The 17,550-nt window shown below is 40.9% G+C and overlaps 2 protein-coding genes across 3 annotated transcripts in view; both read left to right on the plus strand.

Moving 5' to 3' along the window:
* Window positions 1-195: 195 nt before the first annotated feature.
* On the plus strand, window positions 196-13,441 carry scly (selenocysteine lyase). Of its 2 annotated transcripts, XM_062996492.1 has the most exons (14): window positions 196-278; window positions 1,707-1,863; window positions 2,486-2,589; window positions 4,161-4,270; window positions 4,341-4,441; window positions 4,892-5,069; window positions 6,571-6,698; window positions 7,356-7,502; window positions 10,138-10,244; window positions 10,375-10,411; window positions 10,489-10,572; window positions 10,675-10,777; window positions 11,058-11,133; window positions 12,708-13,441. In XM_062996492.1, the coding sequence occupies exons 2-14, from the start codon at window positions 1,762-1,764 to the stop codon at window positions 12,859-12,861; spliced, it is 1,431 nt and encodes a 476-aa protein (XP_062852562.1). In that variant the 5' UTR covers window positions 196-278; window positions 1,707-1,761; the 3' UTR covers window positions 12,862-13,441. The 2 variants fall into 2 exon arrangements, with proteins under 2 accessions (XP_062852562.1, XP_062852563.1); XM_062996493.1 differs by lacking the exon at window positions 1,707-1,863.
* A 1,697-nt stretch (window positions 13,442-15,138) lies between these two features.
* Window positions 15,139-17,550, plus strand: part of LOC134316175 (espin-like protein) — a 28,602-nt gene continuing 26,190 nt past the window's right edge. The window contains exons 1-2 of the mRNA XM_062996494.1: window positions 15,139-15,432; window positions 16,477-16,667. Coding sequence (XP_062852564.1) covers window positions 15,139-15,432; window positions 16,477-16,667 — 485 coding nt within the window. The remainder of the gene's footprint in view (window positions 15,433-16,476; window positions 16,668-17,550) is intronic.

Raw genomic sequence — 17,550 nt, forward strand, 5'->3', positions numbered from 1 at the left:
TAAGACAGACTGAGCAAAAATCATGTCAAATAATTAGAAATATACAATTGAATCTGACACGAAATATAATTCTCAATGATATTGAAACAGCGCCATCTAGAGTCACACAATTTAGCGGTTACAGGATTCGGTGTAACACGTGTTTGAAGGATGATGTAAGCACTTGGGTGCTGAGGTAGTTCACTTCCTGTTTAGGCTTTACGTGTGTGTGTGTGTATATGTGTGTATATGTGTGTGTGCATCGCTGAGGGTGTCAGTAAATCATTGACCATATATAAGTAAGTACAATTATAGCACTGCTGTAATTATGTTTATTACTGCTAAACCAATACACTCATTATCTCTGAGCGCGTTTGAACGCTGCACGGTGTGGCTGTGAGACAGGGCTGGTTACACGTGGTGTTTCTGTGATGCTTTTATATCTCGTTTTATTATCATTTAAACTGTTAGATTTGTATAATTCTTGCACATTCTATATATTTATTATGTCTTTTATGTAAAATACAGAAAATACAACCGGGTTTTGTTTCTATTAAGCTTCTAAACTGGAAAACTTAAAAGAAAAACGTCACTTTTTTAATGATTTAGTGAAACGTCACCCAAAATAGGTTCAAGAGCTTTTGTCTTTCTGACTGAATTGCATTTTAAAAAGTATTTAAATAAATGTACTATTTATTTAACATTATTACACTGACTAGAATCCCAGCTGTGCTCAGGTCAGCCACAAATCTGCACTATTGAATTCAGATCTGTTGACTGGGAGGGCGATTGAATCACGGCGGTAAAGTTGGTTTTATATTCGCATATTCGGATTTCTTTCTTCAATAGCTTTTAAAAGATGCGTCCAAAAAGGCTAATCTGTGTAACTGGTCATTGTTGGCAAGCAAGACAATCAACTACATCTCAGTTTACTACAGTAATAGATGCTTTTAAAAATGTAAACAATACACTGCTTTTAATTAGAGCTCAGGGAGGGTCTAAAAACTCACATAACACAGAAACAGCAGCAAATAGATTTTAAAAACAGATTTTTATTAATAACTTCAATAGTTTTTAAAGTATTCGTCATATTGCTCTAAAACAAGTTGTATTTTATCAAGTGTAACCCACATTTCATACTACAACTCTTATACTGACACTTTTACCCTTTAGCATTGCACACCATGCACACATGCCTGTTTATATGTATAATGTACGCATGTGTGCATGGTGTGCAATGCTAAAGGGTGACAGTGTCAGTATAAGAGGTGTAGTATGTAATGTGGGTTACACTTAATAAAACACAACTTGTTCTGGTGCACGTTTAGGACAGTCAGTGTAAGAGTTGTAGTATGTAAAATGAGTATTTTTATAATATTTAAATACATATTTAAATACATTCATTTAGCAAATGTTAAAGCTACCAGTTGTGTAGAAGGCAGATGTTTATTTACTGCTCGTAACACTGTCATTTGATCAAAAGATTAAATAAAAGATAAATTCACCAATATATGTGGTGTAGTGTAGCGTATGGTTTGGACTACATCTTGTTTTGAAGCAATATATTTTCAACAAGATTGGAATTTTCGCAAGAACCTTTCACTACAAGCCTGCACATGTTAAAATCACCAGTATAAGAGGTTTAGTAAGTCATATATTAATAAAATAACCTGTGAAGTGCTTTTTCCCTCGCTGAGCTTCACTTGTATTTTTACTGTGTATTGTAGTTTGTAGACGGTCCCTCAGCGCTCGCTGTGCTCATGGCTGCATGTAGAACACAACATGCTGTGTGGATTTCAGAGGACAAACATCTGTGAAGTAAAAGTTCAAAAGCTATTGAAGAAAGAAATCCGAATATGCGAATATGAAACTAACTTTACCGCGGTGAGAAAAACGTCACATTTTTTATGATTAAGTAAAACGTCACCCAAAATAGGTCCAAATACTTTTGTCTTTATGACTGAATTGCATTTTTAATAGTATTTAAATAAATTCACTATTAATTAAACATTATTATACTGACTAGAATCCCAGTTGCACCCAGGTCACCCACAAATCTGCTCTGTTAAATTCAGATCTGGTGACTGGGAGGGCGATTGAATCACACTCAACTAACCCAGTTTATTATAATGCTAAATACAGACAGACTCATTAATAGATCTCTGGTAGAATTAACATCCATCTATACATGTTTTTCTTTTGAATTAAATGAGAAGATCAGCTGTATGGAACACAGAGTACTTCGACCAAGGCCATGGGCATGAAAATTGTTATTATTATACTACTATTATTTTTATTTTATTCTGATTATTATTAGTAGTATCAATATTACTACTATTATTATATTATAATATGATTAATATTACAGTAATTATTATGTTATTATATTGTTATTATTACTCATTATAAAATGAATAAGCATTATAATAATAATGCTTATAATAGTAACAATAACAATAATAATAATAATAATAAACACTATTTTTTGTGATGTTATTGAAATTAGACGATGTGTGAGAAGGCCGGTCTCTCAGTTGCTCTGGACCAGAATCAGAACGACAGCACCCATCATGATCCACTGGGACACCAGGACGGTCCGGTCCTGGACAGGTAAGAGATGCTGGGGTCAGTAATAACGCTCCTAAAACTGGAGGTACAGATCTGTGACCTGTGGGCTGATATTGACCTGCTTCAGTTCCTGCACCTGCTGTCAATTAAACATCAGAATTTATATTTGTTATTTAAAGTTCCTCCAGTTTTCCAGTTATAACATCATAACATTTTTATTGGACCAGTGGTTTATATTTACTCACTAAAGTGAAGCTGATCAGTGAAAATGTTGCAAATCTTTTATTTCTACTTTTATCAGGTACATAAAGATTTAGGAGGATTAACACGTCACAGATTCTTCTTTTTACTGTCTTTTACTAAACGTCCCAACTTTACTGGAAATGTTGAATTTGTAATTGGAATCCAAAATTAAAAAGACACACACACACACACACACACACACACATTACAGTTACCAATCCAATGATGTCATGCAGTGATGAGGTTGGTCAGGGCTGTACTGGACTGTATTAGATAATTCTGGACTGTGCTGGTCTGTACTGTACTGAACTGTTCTGGACCGTATTGAGCTGTACTGGACTGTACTGGACTGTACTGGACTGCACTGGACTGCACTCGACTGTACTGAACTTTACTGGACTGAATCAGTTTGTATTGAACTGTATTGTACTGTACTGTGCTGTACTGAACCGGACCATACTGGACAGTACTGGGCTGTTTTGTACTGTACTGGACTGTATTGCTGTATTGTACTGAACTGTATTATACTGGACTGGACTGTATTGAACTGTACTGGACTGTATTGTATTATACTGGACTGTATTGTATTATACTGGACTGTACTGAACCGGACCATACTGGACTGTATTGTACTGTACTGGACTGTACTGGACTGTACTGGACTGCACTGGACTGCACTGGACTGTACTGAACTTTACTGGACTGAATCAGTTTGTATTGAACTGTATTGTACTGTACTGTGCTGTACTGAACCGGACCATACTGGACAGTACTGGGCTGTTTTGTACTGTACTGGACTGTATTGCTGTATTGTACTGTATTGTATTATACTGTACTGAACTGTATTGTACTGGACTGGACTGTATTGAACTGTACTGGACTGTATTGTATTATACTGGACTGTATTGTATTATACTGGACTGTACTGAACCGGACCATACTGGACTGTATTGTACTGTACTGGACTGTACTAAGCTGTACTGAACCGGACCATACTAGACTGTACTGGGCTGTTTTGTACTGTACTGGACTGTATTGTACTGGACTGTATTATACTGGACTGGACTGTATTGTACTGTACTGGACTGTACTGAACCGGACCATACTAGACTATTGTACTGGACTGTATTATACTGGACTGTATTGTACTGTACTGGACTGTATTAAACTTTACTGGACTGTATTAGCCTTTATTGGACTGTGCTGGACTGTATTGAGCTGTACTGGACTGGACTATTAAACTAGACTGAACTGAACTGTACTGGACTGCACTGTACTGGACTGAACTGTACTGGACTGGACTGGACTGGACTGGACTGAACTGTACTGGACCACATCTACAGATTCACCGTATTTTATTTTTGGATCAGAATCTATATGGACTATAACGCCACCACACCGATCGACCCCGAGGTGACCACAGCGGTCACTGAGGCTTTGATTGACGCCTGGGGGAACCCGAGCAGCACCTACCTGCCAGGTGAGTTCTTCTTCTACGTGTTCTCTACTGTATGAGGAACCGACTCACTCACACGCTGCTCCGTTCTCAGGTGTGAAAGCTAAAGCTATCATCGACCGCTCGCGGGAGAGCGTCGCCGGGATGGTGGGGGGGCGGCCGGCGGATATCATATTTACATCAGGAGGCACCGAGGTGAGGAGCTAACGGCGACCAACACCATAAAAACATTTCCTTGTTGGCGTTACTCTGCGAAGTATCGTTTTATATACGCTCTGTGGACAAAAGTATTGGGACGCGCCTTCTAATCATTGAATTTATGTGTTTCAGCCACAACAGGTACTAACAGATGTATTAATTAAATAAAGCCGGGTCTTTTAAACCCTGGGTCGTTACCCTTAGTGTCCGGTTTATTACACCAGGCTGTAGAACCAACGAATATAGGACACGTAAATATAGGATGAATCTTTGGCCCCTCTGTGTGGAGTATGGCCCCTACATTGTGGTTGTACATCATTTAGTAAAGTAAATAAATAAATAAATAAAAGCATAAAAGTTCAGGGGTCCTTCCCTGTACGGCTCACATCGACGATCGTTTCCCTGTAAGGCGGTTACATACAGTAACTCCGGTTTCCTCGATTTCAGGCTAATAACATGGTCTTCCACTCTGCCCTGGAACATTTCTGGAGGAGCAGGGTGTCGGCGGAGGGAGGAGGAGAGAACGGCGACGGCGAAAAGATCCTGCCGCACATCATCACGTCCAACGTGGAGCACGACTCGGTCCGACTCGCCGCCGGGCACCTGGCGGAGACGGGCAGGGCAGGTAATGATGAGGGTCGTGACTAGAGATGGGACGATCGATCGGCTACGAATCGGTATCGGCCGATTTTTAATCAAAATATGCTATCGGCGATCGGCCGATATTTCCTAAAAGTAGCCGATCCGATCGTGTGATATATAAAGATCTCGTTAAGCTTAACAGCTCAGTGGATTGATCCAGACTTTGAGCTACGAAGCGCCAACCATCACATCACCATTCATCAACCATCGTACAGAAACCATCGTGAAAGCTCTTCATGACCTAAAATAACATCATTAACGTTGTGCATCATACATACGATGTAATTTTGCTGATTGTAATAGTTACTTTAAAAAGATAATTCAACCCGGTCACATCTGAGTGGATTCTATCAGCACGTTATATAAACTCCTGGTTCACTTTGGTAAATCGTGAGCGGTTCTTACTTGTGATGTAGAGGAGAACAGAAAACGTTACAGAGCCAATCAGAGGCAAAAGTTTATTCATTACCAAATTCGTTAGTTCAGGATCATCTGCTGAACTTTTAGGATCAGAAAACTTTTAGCTGCTTAGACGGAACGAGTCTGACTCGGTTACAGATCTGTGGTAATAACAGTGTAATGAAGCTTTTTAATGTAAGAGAGTCACACAGAATGTTCTGTAGTAGTTGGTGTTTATTTAAAACCACGACATTTAATTAATAACAGTAAACACGGAGAGATAACTGAGAAGAGAAACTTACGCTTCACATAAAAACGAATCAACTCATGAATCAATGAATCACTTATAGCGATACTGTGAACAAAACGTCTCTTCTAAAGGCACAAACACACACACACACACACACACACACACATGCGTGCGCTGCTCCGGTTTATCTTCACTGTGAGGCTCTTTTTAAGTTTATTTATTTTATTTACTGCTAAACCTCACGTGTTTAGACACGTGTGCAGCACCGACCGCCTCTTTTCACGGAGATCCATATCGCGCATGGAGAGTCAAGCACCGATCTCCGTTATCCCCCGGGTCACTGGTTCAAGCCCTTATCACTGCCCCTTTACCCCTTTGTACGCCCCTTTAAACACCCCTTTAAATGCATGTGTTTCATCTACAACAGTCACTAATAAAGGTGTAATAAGTCATGTATATAAAGGACATTATATGCTTTGACTTTGCAGCAACAGTTTAGGGAAGGTCCTTCCCTGTTTCAGCATGGTTTAAAGAACATGCACAGAACCCTGACCTCAGCCCCACTCAACAGCTCTGGGATGAACCGGAACATCGATTGATCAATCAGCGCCCAGCCATACAAATACAAACACTGTCATCTTTCATACTACTGATTGGGCACAAATTCCCATACACAGACACACTTCAGAGTCATGTAAGAAGCTGAAAAGATCACACAGATGTTGCTCTGTCGAGCTCACGCTCAGGCGTCCGTATACTTTTGGCCGTACACACGCCGTGTTCCGGTGATGCCGGTTTGTGTTTACGTCAGTGTTTGTATTTCTCTCGACTCCAGACGTGACGTTTGTGCCCGTGTCTAAAGTGAGCGGTCGGGTGGAGGTGGCGGATGTGATGGCGGCGCTGCGTCCCTCCACCTGTCTGGTGTCGGTGATGCTGGCTAACAACGAGACGGGCGTGGTCATGGTGAGTGGGCGTGGCCGTACCTCACGAAGTCTGAAAAAAAGGAAACCATAGCGGTTCTCTTGATTGATTGATTACTTAATTTATGTTGTGCAAGAAAATTCAAATATATTATATAAAAACATAAAAAAAATATATAAAAATATAAAAAATGTAAGAAATGTATACAAATATAAAACATATATAAATGTAAAAAATATAAAAATGTAAAAATATAAAAAATATAAAAAAACATACAAATAAAAAAAATATATAAAAATATAAAAAAACATAAAAATCTTAAACAAATATAAAAAATATATAAAAAATATTAAAAATATATAAAAATGTATAAAAACAAAAATGAAAAAAAAACATTCAAATATAAAAATATCAAAAATATATAAAAATATAAAAAAACAGAAATATAAGAAATATATAAAAATATAAATAAAACTATAAGGATATAAATACGGAAGTTTGTTTTGTTTAAATTTGTTAAATAGAATTCAGTTTGTCTTTGAAATCAATGCAGATTTTTACTTTTGTCTGTTAATTAAAGGTTGAAAAGTCCCAACTTTTTTGGAAACAGGTGTTTTATATATATTTATTAAATATTTTTTTGTAAAACAAATCACCTCGTATCACCTTGATGTTTATGTCGATTGTATTCTGATGAAGCCTGTCCGGGAGATCTGTCGGGGCGTGAGGGCTCTGAGAAGAGCTACGAGGATTCTTCTGCACACGGACGCGGCGCAGGCCATCGGGAAGATCCGTGTGGACGCTCGGGAGCTGGAGGTGGATTATCTGACCATAGTGGGACACAAGGTGACCTCATCACATCACACATCATCACATCCCTCTGTTCATCACACATCATCACAGCATCACATCACAAAGCATCACATCACACAGAATTGTGTGTGTGTGTGTGTATGTGGGTGTATGTGTATATATGTGTGTGTGTGTGTGACCATGTGTGTGTATATATGCCCGTGTGTGTATAAGTAAGCATAATTGTGTGTCAGAATCTACATGCATGTATGTATATGTGCAAGTGTGTGTGTGGATTTATGTATGTGTGTGTATGTGTGTGTGCAATTAAGTATGTAAGTGTGTATGTGTGTAAGTAAGCATAGTTGTGTGCCAGAATCTACATGCATGTATGTATATGTGCAAGTGTGTGTGTGGATTTATGTATATGTGTGTATGTGTGTGTGCAATTAAGTATGTAAGTGTGTGTGTGTGTAAGTAAGCATAATTGTGTGTCAGAATCTACATGCATGTATGTATATGTGCAAGTGTGTGTGTGGATTTATGTATGTGTGTGTATGTGTGTGTGCAATTAAGTATGTAAGTGTGTGTGTGTGTAAGTAAGCATAATTGTGTGTCAGAATCTACATGCATGTATGTATATGTGCAAGTGTGTGTGTGGATTTATGTATGTGTGTGTATGTGTGTGTGTATGTGTGTGTGCAATTAAGTATGTAAGTGTGTGTGTGTGTAAGTAAGCATAGTTGTGTGTCAGAATCTAAGTGATTTAGTATGTATGTATTTGTGTATGAGTGTGTGTGGATTTATGTTTGTGTATGTGCATGTAAGTTTGTGTATGAGTGTGTGTGTGAATGTGTATATATGTGAGTAATTATGTGTTAGTGTGTGTGTGTAAGTAAACATAATTGTGTGTCAGAATCTAAGTGTTAGTGTATGTATGTACAGTGTATCACAATAGTGAGTACACCCCTCACATTTCTGCAAATATTTCATTATATCTTTTCATGGGACAACACTATAGACATGAAACTTGGATATAACTTAGAGTAGTCAGTGTACAGCTTGTATAGCAGTGTAGATTTACTGTCTTCTGAAAATAACTCAACACACAGCCATTAATGTCTAAATAGCTGCAACATAAGTGAGTACACCCCACAGTGAACATGTCCAAATTGTGCCCAAATTTGTCGTTGTCCCTCCCTGGTGTCATGTGTCAAGGTTCCAGGTGTAAATGGGGAGCAGGGCTGTTAAATTTGGTGTTTTGGGTACAATTCTCTCATACTGGCCACTGGATATTCAACATGGCACCTCATGCCAAAGAACTCTCTGAGGATGTGAGAAATAGAATTGTTGCTCTCCACAAAGATGGCCTGGGCTATAAGAAGATTGCTAACACCCTGAAACTGAGCTACAGCATGGTGGCCAAGGTCATACAGCGGTTTTCCAGGACAGGTTCCACTCGGAACAGGCTTCGCCAGGGTCGACCAAAGAAGTCGAGTCCACGTGTTCGGCGTCATATCCAGAGGTTGGCTTTAAAAAATAGACACATGAGTGCTGCCAGCATTGCTGCAGAGGTTGAAGACGTGGGAGGTCAGCCTGTCAGTGCTCAGACCATACGCCGCACACTGCATCAACTCGGTCTGCATGGTCGTCATCCCAGAAGGAAGCTGACGCACAAGAAAGCCAGCAAACAGTTTGCTGAAAACAAGCAGTCCAAGAACATGGATTACTGGAATGCCCTGTGGTCTGACGAGACCAAGATAAACTTGTTTGGCTCAGATGGTGTCCAGCATGTGTGGCGGCGCCCTGGTGAGAAGTACCAAGACAACTGTATCTTGCCTACAGTCAAGCATGGTGGTGGTAGCATCATGGTCTTGGGCTGCATGAGTGTTGCTGGCACTGGGGAGCTGCGGTTCATTGAGGGAAACATGAATTCCAACATGTACTGTGACATTCTGAAACAGAGCATGATCCCCTCCCTTCGAAAACTGGGCCTCATGGCAGTTTTCCAACAGGATAACGACCCCAAACACAACCTCCAAGATGACAACTGCCTTGCTGAGGAAGCTGAAGGTAAAGGTGATGGACTAAACCCAATTGAGCACCTGTGGCGCATCCTCAAGTGGAAGGTGGAGGAGTTCAAGGTGTCTAACATCCACCAGCTCCGTGATGTCATCATGGAGGAGTGGAAGAGGATTCCAGTAGCAACCTGTGCAGCTCTGGTGAATTCCATGCCCAGGAGGGTTAAGGCAGTGCTGGATAATAATGGTGGTCACACAAAATATTGACACTTTGGGCACAATTTGGACATGTTCACTGTGGGGTGTACTCACTTATGTTGCCAGCTATTTAGACATTAATGGCTGTGTGTTGAGTTATTTTCAGAAGACAGTAAATCTACACTGCTTTACAAGTTGTACACTGACTACTCTAAATTATATCCAAGTTTTATTTCTATAGTGTTGTCCCATGAAAAGATATAATAAAATATTTGCAGAAATGTGAGGAGTGTACTCACTTTTGTGATACACTGTATATGTGCAAGTGTGTGTGTGTGCTTGTGTATGTGTGTGTGTATAAATGTGAGTATGTTTCACAGTCTTAGTGTGTGTGTGTGTGTCCTGATGAGCTGTTTGATGCTGTACCAATATATCTGAGATTCACTCTCCTTCTTTTCGCTGTGTTTCAGTTTTACGCTCCTCGGATCGGTGCCCTGTTCGTGAACGGCCCCGGTACAGCAACCCCTGTTTACCCTCTGCTCTTCGGTGGAGGACAGGAGCGCAACTTTAGACCGGGGTATTACATGATGACCATGAGTGTTGTGTGGCCACGCTGAACCTTTCAACTCACAATATAAATAAATAAAGTGAAGCGTGGACTCGGAAAGCGATATCGATCCTAACTTTCCTTTTTTTTGCTCCCTCAGCACTGAGAACACGGCGATGATCGCCGGGCTGGGCAAAGTAAGAGTCTCGTTACCGTCAGCGCCGTATTTTTAATTTTATTCGTGTATTATATTCATGACGGCGTGTTTTTACAGGCTGCAGAGTTAGTGAGCGCAAACTTGGCGAAATACGAGACTCATCAGCTGGATATCAGACTCTACCTGGAGCGGAGACTGTTGGTTCGTCTTGATCGTCTATAAATCATCACTTTTATACACAAGTTCCAATAGTTACTGCCCTCATGTTGCTTTATCTTTTAAGAAAAGGGTATTTTATTCTAGGCTGTATTTGGGAAGGAGAATCTTCGATTTAACAGCCACTTCCCCGACTCAGACACCCTACCCAACACGTGTAACGTGTCTATTTCAGGACCAGGACTGCAAGGTGATTGCATTTACACCCCTGTACGTACTGTATATATTAGGGTCTGTCCTAAAACTTAGTGACCCGCCCTGCTCCCTATACCTACCTGATCAGCTCCTCAATAGAAAGGATTCTGTTCTCTTGGTGTATTCCACATTATACTGTTTATAGTGCCGAACTCGTTTTCACATAGATCACATGACCCGAGCATAAGCGGGTGAGCGGGCCGGGTCATGACCTCGGCCATTTGTAAAACATAATAGCGGCGGTGAATAATTGATCTGACCGGGCTGTGTTGCAGGCCGCCGAGTGCTGTCCACATGTAGGAGATTACTGGCCAGTGTGGGTGCTGCCTGTCACTCAGACCGAGGAGATCAGTGAGTCTTGCGCACACACACACACACACCCAACACACACACTCTTGCTTCCCGGACTACACAGTGACACTTTCATCTTTGCACAATATTGCATTTGTGCACATTATTCTTTCATATTTTTAATACTCAGCAGTACCTTGTAACTCGACGTCCCCTAAACTCCAAATCTTTGAAACTTGACGCCCTTTGTGGAGAAATTTGTACCCTTAAACTCTACGTGTTCAGTCTTGTGCGGTAAAACCTGACCAGCGTGTGAATCTGATCTGAATCTGCATCAGTGTGGAATAAGGTGCAGATCCAGGGTTACAGCTCCACATGTATCTGTGTTTATCTGGATTCTCCTCCCTGTTTCACTTTTAAACTTGTGTTACAGCTCCAGCTTCTGAGAAATGGTGAGAATCAGAATCAGCTTCTCCCAGAGTCTAAAACGCTTCTGGTTGAAAATAAAGCTTAACGTGGTTTAATGTAGTAAAAGAAGGAGACAGGAGCACTAAACTTCTCTTCATTATTACTGCTCATAAGTTCCTCCACTAATCACATTCCTCACTCGCTGTTTTACTACAATAAGTCACGCTAAGTTTTGTGCACCGCCGTCACACTTCATAGGAAATAACGGCACAGCGGCGCAGAAGCGGTTTTATCACTTCTCATGTACTGAAGGGAATACGATATTCCAACATTGAGCATCTCCACCATTAAGAAGCGTCAGGAAACAATAAAGAAGTAAAACTAAAGTGCAGCTTTTATTGTATTTTTATTGATGTGTAACTGTTAGTAATTGTATTTCAGTGTGTTTATATTATATTTGTGTTATTTTCAGTGTTTAAGTGTCAAAAACAACCTCATTATTTTACATGAGACTAAAATATCTGCAGCTCCACGGGACCATGGACGCATTAACAGGTTCTCCAAACATCCTTATGGGGAAAAATACCTCGAAACTCAACGTCTTTAAAACCCGACCTTTGTCACCCCTCTGTGCCCCCGTCTGACCCTCACAGACCAGGTGTTGTTTGGGTGGTGCACAATTCTCAGCACTGCACTAACATCATGGTATTGACACTACAGTATGTGTTGTTGCATCAGGTGCAGCAGTGTTGTTGGGATTATTAAATAGTGTTTAAACTTACTGGCCTCTTTATTAGGAACATGAACCCTGTTCGTCAGCGCTCGTCATAGGTGGACAGTGAGACGAGACCCGTTTTCTTTTATCATAAACAATGTGTGTCAATCTTTCTCCACTCTTCAAGTCCAGTCCAGTCGTTTAAAAACATCCCAACAACACTGCTGCACCTGATACACTAGTACAACACTCAAACAATGGTCCAACCCAAATAAAAGCTGCTCTGTAGGGGTCGTATAGGAATCCCTTTTTGATTGATAAATGGGGTACAGAGAAAACAGATGTGTTACCGTCAGTAATTGTATACCCACAAAGTACATCTGTCTGGCAGATCACTTGTACAGTAATCATTAATAAGTAATCAATCACATTAAAGCCTCCTGAATCTTGTCCCCCAGATGTGGATCCAGATGTGTAGGAACCGTATTTGGTGATTTATTTCTCTCTGCAGGCCTTCACACATCCTCCTTAACTGTGGAGTCCCGTACGACGTGGCGAGCAACGCTCTGAGGATCAGCGTGGGTAGAGGAACGTCCCGGGCAGACGTGGACGTCGTGGTGGAGGACCTACGAGAAGCTGTGGAGCAGCTGGGGCGAAGGGACTGAGATGCCTAAAACTTTCCTGTGAGGTGTGGAGGGTAAACGATGAAACTGGATAGAATTATTAGTCTCGGGTATCATCGATCTCTTATCTAGTCGTATTTAATTCCCTGATCGTATTTCACCTCCACTCCTGACTGAGGAGAGTCGTGAGTAACACACGCCCCCTCTGACACGTGTGCAGTACAGACCACTTCTTTTCACCTGCACTAGACGGGTTCATTTGGAGATCCGTATCACACACTGCATACTTTTGGACACATTGGGTCTGTTAAATAACCTAGTGCCCCGCCCTGCTCCCTACTACCCACCTGTTTTTTGTGAGAAATGTTTTTGTGCCGCACTGAATGCTGGGATTGCCAGTAGGAGCATTTTAAGGAATCTAGGAATTTAGACACGCCCTCTTCTCGGGAGTGTAGGATGATGGGAAATTAGTCTGTGTAGAGATCGAACATGCAAAAGCTCTTTTTGACGTTTTTAAGATGGTTTATTTCTGCTGTTACAGGGTTTTATTTAAATGATTTATTTATGGATATTAATGTGTGTTCTTTTATATATGTGGGTTTTATTAAAACATTTCCAAGAACTGAAAGAGATTTATTATTATTATTATTATTAATATTATCACTATTATTATTATTATTATTATTACTATTATTATTATTATTATTGTTATTATTATTATTATTACTATTGTTATTATATTGTTGTTTTGTTATTATTATTAATATTATTTTTATTATTATTATTATTTTTATTTTTTTATTTTTTATTATTATAATTCAATTTATTATTATTATTATTATTTTTTTAAATATTATTATTATTTTTATTATAGTTATTATTATTATTATTATTACAATTATTATTATTATTTATTAATATTATCATTATTATTATTTATTATTATTATTATTATTATTATTATTATTACTGGTTTGAATGGAAGTGTGTGTACGGTTGAGTATTGATGAGTATTTATTAGCTGTTAATTAAATGTAAATATTGACCTGTCGTGTTAAATAAAGATCCTGAGCTCTAATCGGACCGCACCCGTCTGATCCTGTGTCCTGTTTTTGGGCTGCACCGCTCGGGTTATTTCGAGGATCATTAAAATTTAACACAGGCTGCAGAAATGAGAGCAGCGACGTGATGCTGAAGATCAGTCCGAGCAGCGTCAGCCTTTCTTATGCTAATGCTCGCGTCTTCAGTCCTTGTCCGGGTATACATGGTTCTAGGGTTCGATTCCCTTTCCAGGGTCCTTTCTGTGTGTGGAGTTTGCATATTCTCTCTGTGTGGGTTTCCTCAGGATGCTCCAGTTTTGGAGCTACTAGAAATTACTTTAAGTGTGTATGTGTGTGTATGTGTGTGTATGTGTGTAGCAGTTAAGGTAATCAGAAAGTTGCCAGTTCAAGCCCCACCACTGCAGGGTTGCCACTCTTGGGCCCCCTGATACTTAACCCTCCTAATGTGTGTTCATGTGTCTCTGTGTGTGTGTCTGTGTTTGTCTGTGTGTGTGTCTGTTTGTCTGTGTGTGTTTGTCTGTGTGTTTGTCTGTGTGTGTGCCCTGTCATGTACTTGTACTCAATGAATCAGACCCACTTTGAATCAGTGAATCAGACCCTGACCAAGATTTTTCCATTATATTTCATTTTAATCAACCACTTTAGCCTGGTCAGGGTCACAGTGGGGGTCCGGTTTTGCTGGGAATCACCGGGCACAAGGCAGGAATAGCCTGGACAGGGCGGCCATCCATCACAGGGCTTTGGACACAACCGGTTATGTCTGTGTAGACGCCCGGGTGACCGATATGTCGGGTTTGTACCTGGATCTAGGGTGTGTGTGTCATGCCAGTAGGTGGATTGGTTAGTATAAATGCCAGCTGTGTATTTCCAGGTGGCTCCGGATCCCCTGTGATCTTGATCAGGGCCAAGCATTCAGAAAATACGACTGAATGAAGATGAATATCGTTACCATGCTGGTACAGTACTCGTGTTTCCTCTGATGCCCGTTCTCAGGTTTCGGAACGTCGTTAGCATCTGGCGTTGGCGCGTGTGTGTGCCCGGGCACAGAAGAACCATGAGTGGTCACGCCTTTGTGCCAGCGGCGTCTTTCATTAACGTAACAGCTCGGCGATCCTGACCCGAGCCTTTCGTCCGCTGACACACTTCCCGCCCTGCCAGCCGGCTGTCGGCGCGGTGTCGGTTTGCACCGCGTGTGGTCAGGTTAAGCCGAGCCTCCTCGGTCTCGGGTGGCCAGAGTCGTCGGCTCGTCTGTCGAGAGATGGTGCTTCACCAGGCCATAGCTGCTGTCCGCGCCGGAGATCTGGACGCTCTGAGGCGTTTGGCGGCGGCCGGGCGGCTCACGGCGTCCGTCGTGGATCCTCAGGGCGCCGGGCCCGTCCATCACGCGGCACGTTGCGGTCAGCTGAGCTGCCTGCGCTTCCTGGTGGACGAGGCGGGGCTGGCGGCGAACGGCAAGGCTCTGAACGGCGCCACGCCCGTCCACGACGCGGCCGCCACCGGGCACGTGCAGGAGCTGCAGTGGTTGGTGCAGAAGGCGGGTTGCAGCGTGCAGGTACGAGTCTTCAGTCCTCAGTGGACGTTTTGTTTGTGTGTGTTGCATGACTGTTGTAATCGGGAGCAGATGAGGGGCGCAGGGGACGCCCCCGCTGCATCTCATGCGGCCCCCGCTGAGCCCCGGGGCCCCTGTGCTGCTAATGCAAACCAGTTCTTTTAACCTCGATGACCTCTCGATCGAATTCATAGCCAGCTGCTTTGGATTAACGTACACGTTTTAGGCAGCGTGTTATCGTCCACTAAAGCGATAACGTTTATCAGAGTTGAGGGTCATGATGGAGTTTTTAAGAGCAGCTTGTTGATGAGGGTTTTTAAATTTAATTATTTATTTATTTTGGTTCAGGCCTCAGGAAGCTACGAGGGCTGGATTATAAATGTTTCATTTCCTTTACCAATTTAAATAAAGTCGATTTGCCTGACTCGATTACGCTGGCGGGCACAGCAGCTAACAAACCTGGTCCTTATTACAAACGGAAACGATCTTCTGGCAGATAAATAAATAAAAACATTATCGTGGCATCTCGAGCGCTGCTAACGACCAGCCGGGCGTCTACACGAACAATGGCTTTTTCAAGAGAGGGCTGTTAACTGCTGCAATTATGATCGATGAGACTCTCCGTGCGCGATACAGATCTCCGTATGAACCTGCCCGGTGCAGGTGAAAAGAAGTGATCGTTACTGCATACACGTCGACTAGATTGGAAATTTGGGAGGAAAGTAAGTGCATGTCCCTTCTAATTATTGAGTTCAGGTGTTTCAGCCACACCCGCTGAGAACAGGTGTGTACATTCTATTCTATAAAATTAATTCTATGCGTCCACTGAGCGGACAAATATGGATTATTAGGCGATGAGGAGGCTCATAAGGGGGTAAGAAAAAAACCTTCAAAGGTCCTGTGAAGAGGTGGTATTTTTTAATGACTTTCCGTAATGTGCCTGTGGGGATTACATGCCCTTCTAAAAATGCAGATTTATATGGAGCATCGGTGAGTTCAGATACTGATATTAATACGGATCTTCTCTCTCTGGATTTTGGGTTACAGGAGCGGGATGCTGCGGGGACCACGGCGCTCCACCTGGCGGCGCGGTTCGGGAGGGCGGAGGTCGTGGCCTGGCTGCTGGGCCGCGGGGGTCGAGCCGAGGACGAGACGGACTGCGGTGCTCTTCCCGCCCACTACGCCGCGGCCAGGGGCGACCTGACGTCTCTGAAACTACTGATGGGTGAAGCACCAGGGTAGGAACCTACACCCACATGGACAAAAGTATTGGGACACCCCTTCTCATTTTTGATTTTGATAAGTGATAATCTTCCAACTTTGCAGTAACAGTTTAGGGAAGGCCCTTTCCCAGCATGCTCCAGCATGACTGTGCCCCTGTGCACAAAGCCCAGCCGAACAAACACAAACGCTGTCATGTTTTGACTGAACAGGCACAAATTCCCACATGCAGAGAAGCCTTCTCAGATGTTTATTATTATTTTCCAACTTTATTTATTGCATTTTTAGAAAAACATGAAAATGTCGAACCACCAGTCTTCATAATAAATATTTAAGCAATAATACTTTAGTAAGACATTAACAAAGGAACTATAAAAAAATAGAAATACAATAAAATAAAATAAAAAATACATAAATAATAATAAAATAACAATAAAGAAATACATTACAAAGGAACTGGTATATAAAATAAAAAAGAAATACAATAAAATTAAATAAAAAATAAATAAATAATAAAACTTACAATAAAATGGAACTTGTCTATAAAATAAATAAAAGAAATAAAATAAAGAATACATAAATAATAATGCCATAATAAAAAATACATTAAAAAAGGAACTTTATATAAAATGAAAAAGAAATAAAATGAAAGAAAATAAAAAATAATAATAAAATCATAAAAAATACATCAAAAAAGGAACTTGTCTATAAATTAAATAAAATAAATAAAATAAAATAAAAAATACATAAATAATAATAAAAACATCATAAAAAATACATTTAAAAAGGAACTTTTAAATTAAATTAAATATTAAAAAGAAAATTAAAAAAGAAATAAATTAAATTAAATTAAAAAATACATATATACGAGACGCTAATGAGTCTTCGGAGATGATTAAG

The sequence above is a fragment of the Trichomycterus rosablanca genome, chromosome 6 (assembly GCF_030014385.1).
Source record: "Trichomycterus rosablanca isolate fTriRos1 chromosome 6, fTriRos1.hap1, whole genome shotgun sequence".
Lineage (NCBI taxonomy): Eukaryota > Metazoa > Chordata > Actinopteri > Siluriformes > Trichomycteridae > Trichomycterus > Trichomycterus rosablanca.